Genomic DNA, 18,734 nt, shown 5'->3' on the forward strand with positions numbered 1-18,734 from the left:
GATATAAGAAGACTTTCAATAACGTTTCACGCCTTTTTCGGTGGCTGTGTCAAGGTAAGAGTAGTCTTCCTCCAGATACATGATTTTATTTGGGAAATTTCATTGATTATGCCATTTTCTGTTGAAAATTTGTTCCAAATGCTATTTTATTTTCCTTTCGTCAAAAATGTCATTTCTGTGGGGCACCAATAGAATGAAAAGACCAAAATGCCCTCTCGTTTTATTGACAAAAATATGTGGCGGGAGAATTCGAAATTAAAAATATTAATTATGATTGGACATACATTAATGGCGTGATGGACAGACAATTACGATTTTTCTTTTGCTAAAAGGAATTTATTGGAGTTAATGCTGCTATTTTTTAGGCTAACATTTCCTAAACTAAAACAGATCTGAAGAAAATAGTAGGTGAAGGAAGGTGGAGTTGGTTGTCGGAAAAGCAGAGGTATGTATTTGCATTTAATATGGTCGGTTACAAATGGAGAATGGAGGTGTTTGGGATGGGTATTACCTTTTAGAAACAGAAACATGGTTGATTGTTCAACACAAACTACTGAACCATTTTGCAGGTGGCTTCCATGAATGTAAGCTGGAAGAGTCTTTTTGTATCTTAGGTTGGAAGGGTCTGTTTTTTTTATTGTCTATCTGTTGTATTATGTCTACTTTTAGTCTCGGTAGACATGTCTAATTGATAATTAAGATTTATACTGTATTTTGTTATGTCTATCGTTAGTAATGTCTATCAGATTTATTATGTCTATCTAACTTGTAATGTCTATTGACTTTGTTATGTCTATCTGGATTGTAAGTTCATCGGTTTTATTTCTATTGACTTTGTTTTTTTTTTGTCTATCCTAATTATAATGTGTATCGGATTAGAATGTCTACCACCATTAACTTGTGTAAAAGATAAAAGATAAACGATAAAAGAGCCAAACACCTTCATTCGTTGTACAACCAGATAACAGATAGACCTAAAAAACATGAATACATGTCCCTCGAGTAAGATAAAAGGTGGACTAAAACAGCAAAGCAATACAATCTTCCGACTAAAATAATAGGGTAGACATAATCGGGGAAGACAACAAAACCAACATAACTATATGTCCATCGCATTGGATGGACATATTCGCCAGATGATGATACTCAGTATCCAAATTTCCTAATGAAAAACCCAACTACAAAGAGAAGGACAAGGACAGAAATTAAAGTGTACAAAACAATAGCAGATGTTGGGCGGTTGGATTTTGGGTGTGTGGTAAGAGGTGGGAATCGCTGAACAAAAGCCCTGAAGTCCGTTTACCCAGCAGTTACTCTGCGACCATCTCCTGGAGGATGTCGATCTGTTCGGAATTTGACTTATCCCCAAACACTTCACCCAACCTGTTCAACGAATGACAACAATTTTCATCAGCCAATGAGTGGTTTCGGCGAAAGTTGAAAATGGTCCATCATAGGGTGGACATCTACCTGGTCTGTCTTCTCTGGTCCACCATGGACACATCATTGTCAGTTACAAACTGGTCCTCCGGAGGCATAACATACCCAGATCCAGCGTGGTCATCAGACCTGCATTGGAAGCATAATAAGGAGCGACATAAGTAATTTGAGTAGACAAGTAACAGTAGACATTTGGTCTAAGAAAGACCACATAAGTAAATTAGGTGGACAAGTAATGATAGACAAAAACCTCTCTTGGTGGATGTCGTCCTTCGCCCCATCAACCCTGCACATTTGGTAACTTGTGAGTTACAGAAGACATAATGATGTTAAAATGCAAAGGTGAACAAAGACATGTTCTGATGATTTTCTATCTGTAAGTTAATGGTCTATCGTGATAAATACAGCGGGTGGACATACAAAGTCGGATCTTCAATTAGGTTAGAAGACGGATTTTTGTTAAAAAGCAAAGGTGGACAAGGACCATGTTTTGATGGTTGTCTACCAGTAAGTCAACGGTCTATCATGATACAAACAGTGGGTGGACAAAAAAAATTAGATCTACATATAGGACTACCAAATATCTGGTCTATCGGCTTATTTTCATAATTTGGTGGACAAAAAAAAGTGGATCTATTAACTAGTCTATCTGATCAGTTTTCAAACCTAGACGAAGTACGCGGCTCTAATGAGAATTCGAAGCAATTAAACATAGACAAACCTGGGAGAGGTGGTAGCGGCCCTTGGCTCTCCATCGCTTAAAATCTCGGCATCTTCCACTCGCACACTAAAACGAGGAAAACTTTCAATCAAGTTTTTTGGATTTCCTAAAAAATTAAAAAAAAAACAAAGCAAAAGTTATCTTAAATATCAAGGGTCGGGTTCAGAAGACGGTTCCCCTATATCACCGACTTCGGCGGTTGGAGGCGGAAGAAGCGGAAGATTCGACCGTAGAAGCGACTGTATTAAGTAATTCATCATCAATACGTACGACGACGGACGTTGGCGGATGTTCGGCGAGAAAGAAGAGATAAAGAAAAAAAAGACTTCGAGCGACAGAGGGTTCGAGAGAAAGATTTCTCCTTTTGAAAAGAGAATACGAAGGGTTTGGGTTTACGAAGTGATTAAAATATTTTTTAATAATTGTTTTCTTTAATTAAAATTATTTTCTTTAATTTTAAGGACAGATCGATCGGAGAATAAAGAGGTGTTTCTGCAGTGTGTCTGTGGCAGTCCGGAGAAGCAAAAAACGAAAGTGGCATTCATGAGAAAGTTGTTCACTGTTCATGGCAGAATACACAATATTCTCTTTTATTTGCTCTTCTTTTTAGTTTTCCCTAACATATCATGCTATATCTTTGTATATTTCTGTACCAAAAAGGCTGTTTGATCGTTCAGCCTCTGACATCATTGGAAATTTTTCAATGGAACAGATCCTTGCACCCTCGCATCACCAATTTATAGGGTTGATTAGTTTGCCAACATAATTCTTAGGGTTTTCCATATATTTTTTTTTAGGGTTTTGAATCTGAATAATATGTATGTAAACGATTGGTTAAAGATATAAAGTCACTCTTTTTGCTATTTTTTAAACTTGTTTACAACAGTACGTAGTACAGCTTCCGCTGAAACCAACGTCGTATGTTACAATGATATGTGTGTTTCTTATTTGGCATGCATGTAGGAGATATAGAAGCAATGGCAGGTTACAGAAAAAGGAAACTGGACAGAGAGGATTTTCTCAGTGACATTGTTACAGCGTTTGAAGAAAGAATACACACTGATGTTATTGTTAAACCTGGTGATGGTGGGCCTGGAATTCCCGCTCACAAAGCTGTTTTGGTAAGATATATCTAAACTTGAATAATCGGTCTATATATAGATGGATGTTTTATGTAGCAATTAGCTTTGTTAGATTGCGGTTGTTAAAGAACCTATAAACTTGTTATTGCTCCTAGTGATCTTTTGCGAACCACCATAGGAAAACTCATATATTGTAATTAATCTATGGACTTTTGACTAAATTTTGTTGTTTAATTTGTCCCACAGGCAGTGAGGTCGAAAGTGTTTAGCTACATGTTGGACTCGGATGAATTCAAAACTTCAATAGAGGGATCAATCACTATTCCTGACTTGAGTTATGAAGAACTAAAGACTCTACTCAAGTTCTTCTACGACGGTTTCCTGAGTTTCACCACCAAACACATTCGAGCTCTCTATCTTGCTGCCGACAAGTATGACATAGAATATCTCCAAGATATATGCAGAGAGCAATTAACCTATTCTTTGACTGTGAGCAATGTTCTCGACATCCTTATGCTGTCTAGTATCCCTTCTGACAAACTCTTGATGACATCTGCGATAGATTTTATCGTAATTCACATGAAAGAGATCGTCAATTCCAGTAAATATAAAGCATTTGTTCGGGGGAACCCTGATCTAAGTTTGGAAATTACAAAGGCCTATATTACTTATAAGGGTAAGAGGTACTGACTGAGTCATAACAGATCGACAATAGTCGATCGCTATGTTAGATGTTTTGTTTTTTTTTTTTAACTAGACACTAAACCTTGCAATGATGTGAGCATTTACTGTCAATGACTTTTTCTACCCAACTTGTTTTCATAATTGTTGACCGACAAAATATTCTAAATTGACTCATCGTAACATTAGGTAGTTGACTTTATACATCAAAATAAAACTGGGAATGTGGTGGAATATGATATATGATTGGAGTATCATAGCGTGGTAGTTCTAATATGGTTTCAATCTTTAGCTGCTAAAGTTACCAAAGCAAGGAGAATGAGACAAACTTTTGAAAATCTAAAGACCAAAGCAAAACATTTTTAAATATTAGAATACAGAGCTACAACACTATTACTTCTCTGTAAGTAAATTACTCTGTTTCTGTCTAAAACAGACTCTGTATCAAGCTGTTAAAACCCTATTGCAGAGTTAGGCTTCTATTTTCTCTTATCAACTCACAGCTTGCTAAACTTTTCATACAAAGAATCTCTATTTTATTTGTGAGATGACTTGTTCAGCAAGTTAACAAGGCATCTCCTCTGTTTCAGCTATATATATGCTTATTTGATTGACTCTCTTCGATTCAAACAAGTACAATATCATAAGAAGTTTAGTGAACAATAGAAACGCTAAAATTTTCAAAGCAACATATATCATCGTCCTTAATTTAGTTTACTCTACTTGAAGTACTTAGTCCAAATTCAACATCCTATTTTCTTCTCCAAACTTACAACTTCATATAGCCAAGTTGACCATAAATTTGCATATCTTTGATCCTATTGGAAAAGAAGCAAAGACCTTGGTCATCTGATTTATCTCTTCCACATCCTCGGAATTATTAGGGGTGAGTATCACCGTCTTCAAACATACCGAATGCTTCAGTAGATAACTCATAACCTCCTTATCTATTTCTCTCTCTAAGTACCCTCTCCACTCTAGTGTTTCAAGACTGGAGGTAATACATTTTGGCATAGTGCTCGAAGTCCTCCAGCGATCCAAGGGATGCATCCGCCAGTTAGAATGTTTCTAAGACCAGAGTGAAAAGGAAACCACATTGTTATTAATCAGATCATTGAGCATCAAAACTTAAAAGAACATATAAAGGAAAGAGGACTAAGTCCAAAGTAGGGGTAGCTGCATTACATTGAAGAGCTTGAGAACACGTAGATTAAGGGAACCTTCAAGTATGTGTGCAAGTAACTTCAACCATCCATTTGCGGCATCAGTGTATAGCTTCAATTTTTCAATTTGACAGAAGGAACCACCAGTAGGATACACATCCTACAATATATATAAATAAATAAAAAATGAAAAACAAAATCTCTAACATTTTGATGGTTTAAATAACCGATGGCTTATATATTACCTCTGACTTAAATGAATATAATTAAAGACGCTTCACCGAGTTGCTAGTACACCTTAGGAAAACTCTGGTGGGTGTTTCGTTAGCTTTGATCTTTGCATCCACAACTTGAGACAAGTTCTCAATGACATGAAAATCATTCCCCTATCGTCAATGGTTAAGTACTTCAAAGAAGGAACATTTATCACAACCTTTGGAATATCCTTATCATAACTGAAATATATGAACTCTTTGTCACTACCAATCACTGTTCTAATGGACAATCGCTGCAATGAAGGAACCGCGATATTAAGCTTTGACATAGCATTGCTTTGTCTTTCTTCAACCATGAGGTCAGCAAGAAGAGGGCATTTTGATAAGAGCCTAGAAAGTGATTCATAGTTTGATTTCCTTAAGAGGACAATATGAAGTCTTAACGGAAGGGAGAGAGGCCGTCAAAGGAATGTTCAGATCGATCCAACCATTGAGTTTTAAGATCACAAGTGTTTTACAGGTTAACAATTTCAGCGGTAACTAGATCAATACATCGCCACATTCTATTGTGAGCTCACGTATGTGACGGTTTACAGCAGTTCTAATCCACAGTCCTATGTCTCCATAACCATACCTTGACTTGAATTTGAAATTCAGGCTTTCAAGAACCGGAGACTGATATGAAAGCAGAGACTTGTCAACAAAACTTGAGAATCCAGTTCTCTTATCATAGTGATATTCTTGATCATACTCCAGTCTCCTCACGATCGTCCACAGAGACTCCCATCTTTTTGATAAAAGACTCGTGGCCACAACATCTTTTGTCGGAATGGATGACAATATTTTCACGGGTAGATCGTCAGGCAAATCATCGATACAGCTCATCTTAAACAACAGAATGAACAAAAAGAATATACAAAGAAGTCTTAACCAAAACTTGATAGAACTGCTGTTAACCAAATCATCGATACAGTTTACGATATATTCACCAAAAAGTTCGTAGATTATAAGAGAAAGACCTGACCTTTTGTCGTAACTTACTCTGTTTCCGTATTGTTCCTGTCTCCCTGTTTTTTTTTTTTTTTTTTTTTTTTTTAATGTGGAAAGAGTTAAATGTCATTATTTAAAAATCTAATACAGTATTTGTTTAGTAATATCAATATGTTAAGTCTGTAATGACATAATGATACAGAAGATATGATTATAATTTATAAACTCATATCACTTATACATTAATTGATATTATTAGTACCTATTTTTACAATTACAGAAAAGACAGAAAATGGCTATAAATCAATACATATATTTTTTAAATGACCATTTTTTTATATCTTTTTTAAATTTCTATGTAAATATAAAATGAACCAAAAAATAGTTAAATAGTCCTAATCAAGTACCAATGTTTAGCGTTGACAAATATGAGCAAAATAAAAAAACTGTAAAAGAACACCAAATTAAACCTCCTTTGCTTTTACAAACAATATAATTACAGAGTTGGGCTTCTCATTTTTTTTTATCAAGATCAGCTCAAACGAGCCAACTAGAAGGAAATTCGTTTATATAGGTAATTTAATGCGAAACTATTTGAGTACGACGCACCAGATTGTCCACTTTACCATTCTGTGATCGGAGGATTAAGACTAAAGAAAAAGAGAGAAATTCATCCTTATTTATTTCAATCTCATCCAAATAAATTTTGAATGCAGGCCAATTAGAGGGCGAAGACACCATCTTCACTAAATCAGAACAGTCGGTAAAAAAAATTGGGCTTCTATTTGATCATAAGAAACCTCGTTAATTTATCATATATATTCTCTTCCATGTTTGTATTTAATTGGTTAAATTGTCTTCAAGATTCTTCTCCTTTGAACTATATATGTATCTCGTTTAAAATTGCTCTGTAAAATCTATCGCATAGTTTACTAACAATAATATCACTTTTTACCCTTTACACTTATCACATCCTACTTAAAAATATAAAAAATTAAACATCGAGAGAAGTGATATGATTGGCAATATAATATGAAAAGAAAGGAGTCAAAAAAATATCAAACAGTGACTAATAATCCTGCTCAAATCTTGGCTCTCAATGTCAGTCAATAATTTGGAGTACTAAAACTACAAGCGCTTTGAGACAAATCAGAAGAAAGAAGACTGGAACTTTAAAAGAAAATCAGACGTTAACTTATTAATGCTGCTTGAATCTTAAGCTTTGAGATGCCACAAACACTTAGGTGAATGAAAGCTGACATCTGTTAGACCTTCTAGGCATGGATTCTAACTCCATCTTCATTTGGTTTCTCTCTTCCAAGGTGATGGATTCTGAGAATTTAATACTCATAGTCTCTAAAGAGTTTCCATTCTTTAACAAATACATCACCACAGACTTCTCTTCCTCTGTCCCTTTGTACTCAAACCATTCAACAGTTCTTAGTCTCAGAAGTAAACATTCAGGAACAAAAATCGGTTGCCGCCACTTAGTACGAACACTATTGGATTTCCTGCAGCTCCAGTATACCTCTCTCTGAGATCAAACAGAGAACAAAAAAAAAAAAAGAGTTGCATGCAATTAGATACCACCAAGGGTCCAAGAATATATACTGAAGATGCAACATCATATGGGTTTGGATAAAAACTTACTGCTTGGTATAATCTGAGAGCTCGGAGTTTTGGTGAACGTCTGAGGATAAGATTCAACCAATTGAAAGAGCACATAACACCTAGGTCTAGAGACACGAGCTGATCAAAGTCGCTGTGAGGATATGCACCCTGAAAAAGTACAAACATAATTGGGCGAAACTAAATATAAACGCAATAGAATCCTAATCACAGGAGAAACTCATAGACTTTACCTCAAGTGGTTTTAAACATAAGGAGAGGTTTTTAGATGAGGTAAGACATCCCAAAAGCTTCTCAGAATCACAGTGTCTAATGTGGATGTCTGCTTTCATTTGTTCCGGCATATTCACTAATGAATAAAGCCGGCTCAAATGGTCAACAATATTTAGATACTTTAAAGAAGGAGCATTGATCACAAATCCATTATCATTTCTTGGTTCGTGATAACCCCCTACTATGTGGCGGATGGTTAAGCTCTTCAAAGATGGCACACAAATTGCGAAAGTCTTCACTTTGTCGCGTCCCAATCGGTGCACAACCAATGTTTCAAGAATAGGGCAGCAAGACAAAAGCCTAGTGACCGTTTCATCGCTTGAGAACCAAACATCTAGAAGAGACAAACTTTTGAGGGACCGGAAACAAGTTGTCGAAGGAACATTGTCAATGGCCACTTTCTTGACGCCTAAAAACACAAGGGTTTCATATGTGTACAAGCTCACAGGGAATGGAATGAAACGTCGTATACTGTAACGAAGAAGCTCAAAATCACGCACATTGCGAGCAATCGCAACATTAACCCATGTAACATGGGCCATGTTTCATAATCTTCATGTGCATAATCTCGCCTAAGGTTGAGATGAAAAGACTCTAGAAACGGAAAATTGTTTAGCTGCAAAAACTTCCTGATAAACCCTGGAGGCGCAGCACTAAGTGAATCGTCATAATCAAGCTTCGGAATCAATTTCCAAACAGAACCCCATCGTTTGGACAAAAGACATGTAGACACAGCAACTTTTGTCGGAACTGATGACAAAATCTTCACCAGCAAATCGTTAGGCAGATCATTAATATTTCTCATGTTGAAAACAAACTTTGGTTCAATTCAATTCTATCGGTGAAGATTTTTGACTAAGAAGAACCTCGAAAACACAAAGACTTGAAATTAGACGAAGAAAAAGCAAAGAAGACATATATATGTTTTCGCATGATATTACGATCACCTTTGTTTGGATCGAAGCCCTAATCATAAAGTTTTTATATAGCTAGTTTTGGCCTTTTTATTGATAAACAGTATTAATGAAAAAAGTTATGTGTGATCTGGAAAATCTTATTAAAAAAGGACGTTAATTAGTGAATACTAAATAGTGATGATGCAATAATTTTATTTAAAGCTTATATAATTAATTTAATATATCTCATATATTTTGCATTATTATAATGTAGAAACTTTATGCAGATATTAGTAAGAAACTAGCTAATAAATAATCTAAAGTTTACCAGTATAATTAATAAAAAAGAAAAAAATCATATAAACAAAAAATATAGTAAAAAATACTTAGAAATATTATAAGTTTTTAAAAATTATCTTTAAATGATGTAGAGATTTTTATAGTTTCCAAATATCTTTTTTATAATTTAGATAATTTATTATTATTGATTGTAAATTATGAGAATCATATATTCTCCTTGTTTAAGAAGAGATCTTCTTAGGGGTTTGAGATATATTATAAATATATTTTTTATAATTCAGATCATTTCTCCCCTTTTTAAAAAATGATTTTCTTAGGGGTTTAAAATATATTATAAATAAGCGTCTAAGATTGTATTCAGTTGTTAAATTATAAATAAATATTTCTCTCTTTCCTTGTTTTGATTCAATTTAGTTCATCGTGTACAAGAAGTATTGTGTAGATTTGACTAAGTTTTTTTCGGTAATGATTTGACTATACGCCACTAACAGAATTTTAAAAGTAATTAAAAACGTATATAACAAATTGCCAAACTTTTCTGGTAATTAGTAAAAAGAAAACTGAGAGAATAATTTTAATGAATACAATATAGACAAGTTATTGATCAGAAAATAATATCTTGAAGTGTGTCTAACATGAGACTCTCAAAGCTACAAACTATACAACGACAGAGGAAATTAGCAGAAAGCCACAAACTAATACCAAAAAAAAAAAACATGAAGGTGAATCTGTAACTTGGAGAGGTGAAACGAGGAAAAAAAAAAGTTCCAATCAAGTCAAAACATAAAATGTCAATGTAGCTCGAATCTTAACTCAAATGAATGAAATTAATGAGATATTTTGATATGATCATGAGACCATCCAAGAAGATTCTTGAACCTTGTTCAACACGAACAAATTTGAACATCAATTCTTCTAGCCAAATAACCATTTGCAATACATTCCATTTGTCAAAGGAGGTTAATTTAGTTGTTCACTTAAAGAATTTTAGGTCCAACTGGTTTAAGAGCTTCCAGAATTATGTATGGCAACCAGGTGTTGTTTCTACTAAGCTCAAGGTGAAGAAATGGTACAGCCCATGTTGTTTTTCATCAACAAGTTGGATCAAAGAGTCAAAGAGAGAAAAGATCAAGTAAACTCTTAATAGGTCAATTCAAGAGCTTATGGCCAAAGAGAGCATGGGAAAAACTATTGGGGATGATACCTATCAAGTCCACCCTACTTTAAGCCTAATTCATGTCCAAGAAAGCCCAAAATAATCACTTTGTTTTGTGGTCAAAGAGTGATGACGAAAATGGAGTTCAACTCACCTTGGGAAGGCAAACTTGAAAGGGTTGAATCTTCATTCAACTATCTATTTTTATTGTGTTTTAGTTTCAAGAATAATACATGGCTTTGTGACCAAGTTTTCTATCTCTATATAAACTCATGTAATCTCATTTGAGAATAATCAACCAATTTTCCTTTTCTTTTTTAGAATTTATCTCTTTGTTCTTTGTCTATAACATTTCCTTGTTTCTTGGTGTGTAATATCCAAGCAACAGTCTCCTTTTGCTGGACTAGTGTGTCATATCTAGCAGTGATTGGAGTTGGAAATATCAGCAGCCTTCCGCAACTGCTGTGCGGCCCCTCAATCCATCAAATCTCCCTTGTTGCACCTTGCACCTTGGCGAGTTTCTATCCTTTTTAGTCCGGCTGAGTGATCCTCGAATTTTGGGCGTATCAAGTGGTATCAGAGCCACTCAATCGATACTTGTATGTTCATCTTCTCATCTATCTATTTTTTCATCTTCTATATTTTTCTTTCTTTCATCTTCTATCTATTCATCTTCTCTCAAAACAAAAAGAAAAAAGCAAAAAAAAAAAAAGAAAAGAAAATGTATAATGATCGTTGAGATTGTGGGATCATAGAAGACGGAGGCTTGGCATTCCAGATTTACAATTTCAAGCACTTATCGGAGAGATGCGAAGGTCATGGAAGGTTGAGATGAATGCTATCTACAAGAGGTTGGATGAAGTTCAAGCGGACGCACAACCGAAACGACCACAAATGTTGCATCATAGAAGAGAAATAGATCAACTTAGAGTAGCAAGGGCTGATGATTACTACAGTAGTCAATCCTCAAGAGGGAGCCACTTGAGACCAAGAAGTGCTAGAGAAGCAAGAGGAAGAGTGGATGCTAACATGGATATTTTGAAGTTGAAGATTCCTACCTTTCAAAGCAAGAACGACCCAGATGCATATCTTGAGTGGGAGAAAAATATTGAGTCGGTTTTTAGTTGTCAAAACTATTGCGAGATGAAGAAGGTACGATTTGTAACCACTGGATTTTGTGATTATGCTATTACTTGGTGGGATCAGTTGATTATAAGCAGGAGGAGAAATGGAGAACACCCCATAGAGACTTCGGCAGAATTGATGTCTATGTTGTGGAAGCAATTTGTTCCCCACCATCACCATCGTGGTTCAAATCATATTTTAAGGAGAACTTCTAGACCAACTGATGGAGCGTCTACTGTCACGCCAAGTTACCAACGAGAAAGGATGTCTCTTGTTTCTAAGGAAGAGGAAGCTTTTTTTGTTTCGTTACCATCACCAAAGCAGCACAAAGAGTTGCTAGTTCAAAATAATCTGTTGAAAATAACAAATTCACCGAGTGAGAAAACGGAAGCTGAAGAACCAAAGCAGAAAGAGATCAGTAAAGATCAGAGTGAGGAAGCTGCAAAGGAAGGCATGATCATCAACAACCTTGGCAGTATGGATGATTCACCTAATGCACCAACAAAGAGAGAAAAGTCAACGTTACACTTCTGGTCAAGTAAGATGGAGCAAGTTTTGGATCTTGAAGGAAAAAAGAAAGGTCTCACGGAAAGGGGTGCATTTCTGCTTCATGGTATGCAATATGGACTCATATTTTCTCTCAAAGAGAAGCCACCAGAATCACTTCAACACTCTCCAATCCATGGCCGTACAGTTTCGAGGACAAAACTTTTTCAAGAGGAGGGGTATGATATGATCATGAGACCATCCAAAAAGATCCTTGAGCCTTGTTCAACACGAACAAATTTGAAGATCAATTCTTCCAGCCAAACAACCATTTGCAATACATTCCATTTGTCAAAGGAGGTTAATTTAGTTGTTCACTTGAAGAGTTTTAGGTCCAACTGGTTTAAGAGCTTCCAGAATTATGTATGGCAACCAGGTGTTGTTTCTACTAAGCCCAAGGTGAAGAAATGGTACAGCCCATGTTGTTTCTCATCAGCAAGTTGGATCAAAGAGTCAAAGAGAGAAAAGATCAAGGAAACTCTTAATGGGTCGATTCAAGAGCTTATGGCCAAAGAGAGCATGTGAAAAACTATTGGGGATGATACCTGTCAAGTCCACCCCACTTTGAGCCTAATTCATGTCCAAGAAAGCCCAAAATAATCACTTTGTTTTGTGGTCAAAGAGGGATGACGAAAATGGAGTTCAACTCACCTTGGGAAGGCAAACTTCAAAGGGTTGAATTTTCATTCAACTATCTATTTTTATTGTGTTTTAGTTTCAAGAATAATATTTGACTTTGTGACCAAATTTTCTATCTCTATATAAACTCATGTAATCTCATTTGAGAATAATCAACCAATTTTCCTTTTCTTTTTTAGAGTTTATCTCTTTGTTCTTTGTCTAGAACATTTCCTTGTTTCTTGGTATGTAATATCCAAGCAACAGCTTCTTTTTGCTGGACTAGTGTGTCATATCTAGCAGTGATTGGAGTTGGGAATATCAGCAGCCTTCCGTAACTGTTGTGCGACCCCTCAATTCATCAAATCTCCATTGTTGCACTTTGCACCTTGGCGAGTTTCTATCCTTTTTAGTCCGGCTGAGTGATCCTTGAATTTTGGGTGTATCACATTTGCTAGAACTCCTCCGCTCGGAGTCAAACTCCATTAGCATTCGGTTTTTCTCTTCCAAATTAGAGTAACGTGAGGATCTAAAAGTCGTCTTGTTTAGATAGCTTGCATTCCCTAATAAGTAGATAGCAACTTCTTTCTCTGCTTCTGTTCCTTCGTACACAATCCACTCAACAGTTTCGAGACTCGAAATCAAACATTTAGGAACAAAACTCGGTTCCTCCCATTTGATCTTGACATCTCTTAAATTGTTACACTCCCTCTTAGATCAAAGAGATTACAAAAACGAAAAAACAGCTGCAGTTAATATGTCATCAGACTGAAACTGCAACTACATTTTGGTTTGTACGTACAGAAATTACTGGACTGAACCTAAGAGTTCTCAGATTAGGGGAATGTCTGAGTATATGATTCAACCAATATGAAGAGCATCTCGCACATAACTCTAGCGACACTAGCTGATCGAAGTCGTGTGGCAGAAGATTGTAATCCTGCATGTGACGACATTATGATAATAAGTGGTAAAATGTAAAACACCAAAGAATCTTAAATCACAGGAGAAAACAGAGATTTAGTCATTTAACCATTTGTGAGTTTAAACATATAATAAGGTGTTTAGCTGAGGTTACATGACTAGAAGCTTCTTAGGATCACTATGCTTAAGGTATACTTTTGCTTTCACCAGCTCTGGCATTTTCACTAATGAACAAAACTGACTATTTCGGACGTAAGTCTTTAATAATTTCAAAGAAGGAGTATTGACCATAAACCGACTATCGCCTGGATATCTAGAATAACCGCCAACTTCAATGATAATTAGTCTCTGCAACCGCAATAGTGATAGTCTTCACTTGGTCATCATTCCGAGATCGACACATACGAAGTTCTTCAAGGATAGGGCAGCTGAAGAGCATAATACTTAAGACTTTATCGCTGGAGAAGTGAACACACGTAAGGCTCAAATTTTTTAGGGAGGGGAAACTGATATGGGAAGGAATGTCGGCGATTTTCACGTTTTCGAGGCGTAAATTCACAAGGGATTGGCATGTATACAGGCTCCTAGGAAACTGCACGGGACATGAACCTGGTCTCATTTTGACAAATGTAAGATCACGCACACCCCGAGAGCTTGCAACCCTAATCCATTTCTCAGTCTCTACTTTACGAACACATCTGTCAAGTCTAAGATGCAGAGTTTCTAGGACTGGAGCTTCATGCAATTGCAGAAACTTGTTGATGAAACTTAAATTTCTATTAGTGTGGAGAAAAAAATACTCAAGCTTTTGCACATGTTTCCAAAGAGAAGTCCATCGTTTTGACAAAAGGCTTGTGTTCATCACATCTTTTGTTACGGCGTAAGACAATATCTTTAATAGCAAGTCATCTGACAGCAGATTTCTATGATTCTATCCATATTGGAATAGAATTATAAATCTCTCAGTTCGTCACTCTATTGATCGTTGCCAATGCTGGAAGACAATAAAAAATAGGGTTAGAGCGAGCTAGCATCATTAAAACATATCAGTCAGAGGAACTAATGAAACAAACCCTAACAATGGTGAGAATGAAGGCAGTTTCTTTAAAGTGTTCCATTATCTCAAATCAAACCATCTCAATATACAAGAAGAAGATTGAGAGTAAAGGAGAAAGTATTAACCTTTGTTTGGTCCCCAAAATTACAATCTCTAGTAATGAGTTTTGCTAGCGACCATTAATAACTATGAAAAGAAATATATAGGCGAATGAAAATAAATATATGTAGATAAACCCTAGCGCAAAATAGACACGCCAAGGCCAAGCGAATGAGATAGGCTTAGAGGAAACAGAAAGAAAAACCAAAAAATATATGAGTTAGTACCTCATTGTTCAACAGCCGCAAAACCCTAACTTAGAGCTGTTTCCGTGTCTATTAATTAATGCCCCTTTTACAATATTTTTTAGACAAGTATTGGAAAAAGTCTAAAATATCTACAAAAATGGTTCAAAAATCAAAAGAAACTGTACTATAAAAAAAGTTCAATTATGTATGTTGATCAAAAAAAAAATAGAAACTAATACCCAGTTTTTTTTTTTTTCCAGAAACGTTTTATTCTTCTAAAAGTCGAAAACTCCACACATAAAAATAGTTAACTTTGTAAAGGGTGAATGGTCAAAACATGATTTTTAAGATCATTAACCAAGGATGACGTGATATTCTTTTCTCACTTCAGCTTGCTCATCTTCTTTTTCAGAGATAATTAATACTATAAAAGTTTCAAGTTTGAGAACAGAGAGCAAAACTCTGAAAAATATCAAAAAGCAAAATTAAACTCTAAAACAGAGCATATGAAAAGGACAAGATTAATTAACGTCGTCTCTCTTCTTTAATGTGAAGGCACAACCAAGCGTGACCTCCAGTAGAAAGATCCGATCTCAAAATACTTTCCTTTCATTTTTGTTATAAATTTCTAAGTTTATCAAATCAAAATATCGACCAATATTCTCGAACATAGTTACTTGAGAAGTAATGTGAATTAGACGACTCACTTCGATCACATAACTTATAAAGTTATCAAAACTGTTGGGATACAAACAATGTCCCACATCTGAATATTAGAAAATAAGTTTCTAATATATAAGCCAAGACCAACTCCAATTAGTATGAGGCCTTTTGGGAAGGAGTCCAATAAGAAATACGTGCAGGCTTTGCCACCTGGGCCCAAAGTGGACAATATCATACTAATATGGGAGTTGGCTTGGGCTTGGAAAGCCCAACAATTGGTATCAGAGCTTAGGTCGAAAAGTGGACCTAAGGGAATGGTGTGGGCTCTATGTTCGGTGTGGGAGGATCTCTCAAAAAGATGACATGATTAAGGGTGCCTAAAGAATACTTCAGGAATAAAGGGGTATCGGAGCCTAGGTACCTGGGTTTCGCTGAAGAGGAGGCCAAAGTATCGTGGTACATAGTTTGAGGGGAGGTTTGTTGGGATACAAACAATGTCCCACATCTGAAGATTAGAAAATAAGTTTCTAATATATAAGTTAAGACCAACTCTAATTAGTATGAGGCCTTTTGGGAAGGAGCCCAATAAAAAATCCGTGCGGGCTTTGCCACCTGAGCCCAAAGCGGACAATATCATAGGGAAGTTAGCTTAGGTTTCGAAAGCCCAACAAAAACAACATAATTAAGTAGTAATGATACTCCAAGAATGAAAACGACTATTTATTTTATATCTCTGAGTTCGGATGGAACTTCAAGTGAACCTAAGCTGACATTTAGTAGAAATCCTTTGTGTAGACGATAGCTCTTGCAGCATCTTGAGTTTCTCTATATCATTGGTCGAATGTAAGGAACTAATAACCATTATCTTTAACTGTCGAGAGTTCTCTAGCAAATACATCGCCACATTTTTCTCTACTTGTGTTCCTTGGTAACCCATCCACTCAACAGCTTCAAGACTTGAAATCAAACATTCAGGAACAGAAGTCGGCTGCTCCCATTGTGTTTGGACGTTTACGGATCTGCTCCAACAACTCTTGAGAAGATGTAGGGTTGGATACAGTCTTGCTTCTTGTAGCATGACTCTGAGAAATCGGAGTTTAGGTGTATGGTTGAGTATAGAACGACACCAAACTATAGAGCATGCACAAAGCTTTAGAGACACTAGCTGATTAAAGACGCCTATAGGACATGAACCCTGCAAGTGACATCATATGTGAATCACAAAGAGAATATAGTCACAAAAACTCATAGACCTTACCATTGTTGGTTGTAGACATAAGGTAAGCTGTTTGGTTGAGGTAAGACATCCCATAAACTTCTTAGAATCCCCATGTCCAAGCTTGATATAAGCCTTTACGAGGTCTGGCATTTTCGCTAGTGAACAGAACCCACTACAGCGAGACAAAACAAACAAAGACTTTAGCGAAGGAGCTTTGATCACAAACCCAACATCATCATCTCCGGGAACTTGAGAGCCTAAGTCTATGGCTGTTAATCTCTGCAATGACGGAACAGCAATTGTGAATGTTTTCACGCCGTCATCGCCGCCTCTAACCACTAACCTTAGTTCTTCAAGGACAGGGCAACCCGATAAAATTCTATGTATGATCTCATCGCTTAAGAATTTAACAAGATAAAGGTACAAAGCCTTGAGTGACCGGAAAGAAATTGTCAAAGGAACATAATCCACAGTGAACATGCACTCTGCATGTAGGTTTAAAGTCACAAGGGTTTCACATGTATACAGGCTCCTAGGCAACCGTATGAGCCCTGAACTAGGCCGATATCTGAAAATATGAAGTTTGCGCACACCACGAGAAATTGCGATATGAATCCATGTTTCAATATCTGTAGGAGAAAAATTCCGACTAAGTGTGAGATGCAGAGTTTCCAAGACTGGAGCTTCGTGAAGTAACAAAAACTTGTCAACAAAACGCGAAGCTCTCCAATGCTCACTGTCACCAGATGGATCATGATACTCAAGCTTAGGCACATGTTTCCAAAGATAACGCCATCGCTTGGAAAGAATATTAGTTGATACAGCAACTTTTGTCAAAACGGATGACAATATCTTCAATATCACATCATCTGGCAACAGACTGATCCTATCCATTGTAAACGAACCCTTCAAATTCGCATCTTGCTTTTCTCAATCCCTTCGTATTTTCCAGACAGAGAAACCAATAAAACAAACCCTAGCAATGACGATAACGCACTCGTATCAAAATAGAGAAGGCTAGCCCTGTTCAGAGCTCGGCGTGTCCTTTATATCATACTATTCCTTTAATTTGTGTTGGCTTTATAAGTTTTTATTAGGCCGATAGGGCAAAACAAAAACAAAACACTTACTCCCTCCGTTTCAAAATATAAGATGTTTTAGTAAAAACCGCATATTAAAAAATAATTACTTTTAAAAAGTTTAACCAATTATAAACAAGTCTGCATAATATAAAATATAAATTTAATGTAAAAGTTGCATAGAAAATTGGAAACATTTTATATTATGAAACAAAATACTTCTCTAAAAAAAAATAAAAAAAAAATATTATGAAACGGAGAGAGTATTATATATTAATAAAATAGTATTTACAAAAAAAATTGTTTACGAAAAGAAGGCAAGAAGATTTTTTGTTTTGGTCCAATAAATCAACTAAAAAGTTTTAGCCCATTTAAAATCAATTAAAAAGTTTTTTTGTTATGTTTCCACAAAAACTGTGGGTTTCAATTTGATGATTTTTTTTTTTTTTGTTAGGCGTAGGAATAAAAAAAAAAAAATTCTTACACAAAAGGAAGAAGAAAAAGATCTTTATTCTGCCCTTTTTACTTGTTGACACGGAACGGTTGCACTTGCTATCCCCTAGTTAAGCTGGCACTACTATTTAGCCAAAGAGAAACCCTAAATCGTAATTAGGAGAAAGTGAAAAGGAAAAGGAAAAGGTTAAGTAACAATATTATGATACCTGACCAG

The 18,734-nt window shown here is 35.8% G+C and overlaps 2 protein-coding genes and 3 pseudogenes across 3 annotated transcripts; 1 reads left to right on the forward strand and 4 right to left on the reverse strand.

The window, feature by feature from the left end:
- The first annotated feature begins 3,138 nt into the window (after nucleotides 1-3,138).
- On the forward strand, nucleotides 3,139-3,933 carry LOC104763514 (BTB/POZ domain-containing protein At1g01640 pseudogene; annotated as a pseudogene).
- A 768-nt stretch (nucleotides 3,934-4,701) lies between these two features.
- LOC109130509 (F-box/FBD/LRR-repeat protein At5g56420-like) lies at nucleotides 4,702-6,187 on the reverse strand. The gene is made up of 5 exons (XM_087497880.1): nucleotides 5,937-6,187; nucleotides 5,521-5,692; nucleotides 5,369-5,473; nucleotides 5,110-5,247; nucleotides 4,702-4,992 (listed from the first exon to the last, which is right to left on the reverse strand). The coding sequence occupies exons 1-5, from the start codon at nucleotides 6,185-6,187 to the stop codon at nucleotides 4,702-4,704; spliced, it is 957 nt and encodes a 318-aa protein (XP_087354006.1).
- A 1,114-nt stretch (nucleotides 6,188-7,301) lies between these two features.
- LOC109130609 (putative FBD-associated F-box protein At5g56430) lies at nucleotides 7,302-9,030 on the reverse strand (annotated as a pseudogene). Its single transcript, XR_015588122.1, has 3 exons — nucleotides 8,155-9,030; nucleotides 7,943-8,071; nucleotides 7,302-7,826 (listed from the first exon to the last, which is right to left on the reverse strand). The product of XR_015588122.1 is annotated as a putative FBD-associated F-box protein At5g56430 (transcript).
- A 5,060-nt stretch (nucleotides 9,031-14,090) lies between these two features.
- On the reverse strand, nucleotides 14,091-14,621 carry LOC147923034 (putative FBD-associated F-box protein At5g56440 pseudogene; annotated as a pseudogene).
- Nucleotides 14,622-16,517: 1,896 nt separating this feature from the next.
- Nucleotides 16,518-17,879, reverse strand: LOC104761702 (putative FBD-associated F-box protein At5g56440). The gene is made up of 2 exons (XM_010484815.2): nucleotides 17,025-17,879; nucleotides 16,518-16,961 (listed from the first exon to the last, which is right to left on the reverse strand). Exons 1-2 carry the CDS (start codon nucleotides 17,877-17,879, stop codon nucleotides 16,518-16,520), a joined length of 1,299 nt encoding a protein of 432 aa, XP_010483117.2.
- Nucleotides 17,880-18,734: the final 855 nt, after the last annotated feature.

This window comes from Camelina sativa, chromosome 18, assembly GCF_030686135.1.
Source record: "Camelina sativa cultivar CO46 ecotype springtype chromosome 18, ASM3068613v1".
Lineage (NCBI taxonomy): Eukaryota > Viridiplantae > Streptophyta > Magnoliopsida > Brassicales > Brassicaceae > Camelina > Camelina sativa.

Bases quoted from the DNA above. Each gene is read 5' to 3' on its own strand.
- LOC104761702 (XM_010484815.2), bottom strand. From the start codon at position 17,879: ATGGATAGGATCAGTCTGTTGCCAGATGATGTGATATTGAAGATATTG. The intron at 16,962-17,024 runs GTAAGGTCTATG...TGTCACTTGCAG, and splicing joins TATGTCTACAACCAACAATG to GGTTCATGTCCTATAGGCGT.
- LOC109130509 (XM_087497880.1), bottom strand. From the start codon at position 6,187: ATGAGCTGTATCGATGATTTGCCTGACGATCTACCCGTGAAAATATTG. The intron at 5,248-5,368 runs GTGAAGCGTCTT...TATATATTGTAG, and splicing joins TAAGGTGTACTAGCAACTCG to GATGTGTATCCTACTGGTGG. The intron at 4,993-5,109 runs GTAATGCAGCTA...CTCTGGTCTTAG, and splicing joins GTGTTCTCAAGCTCTTCAAT to AAACATTCTAACTGGCGGAT.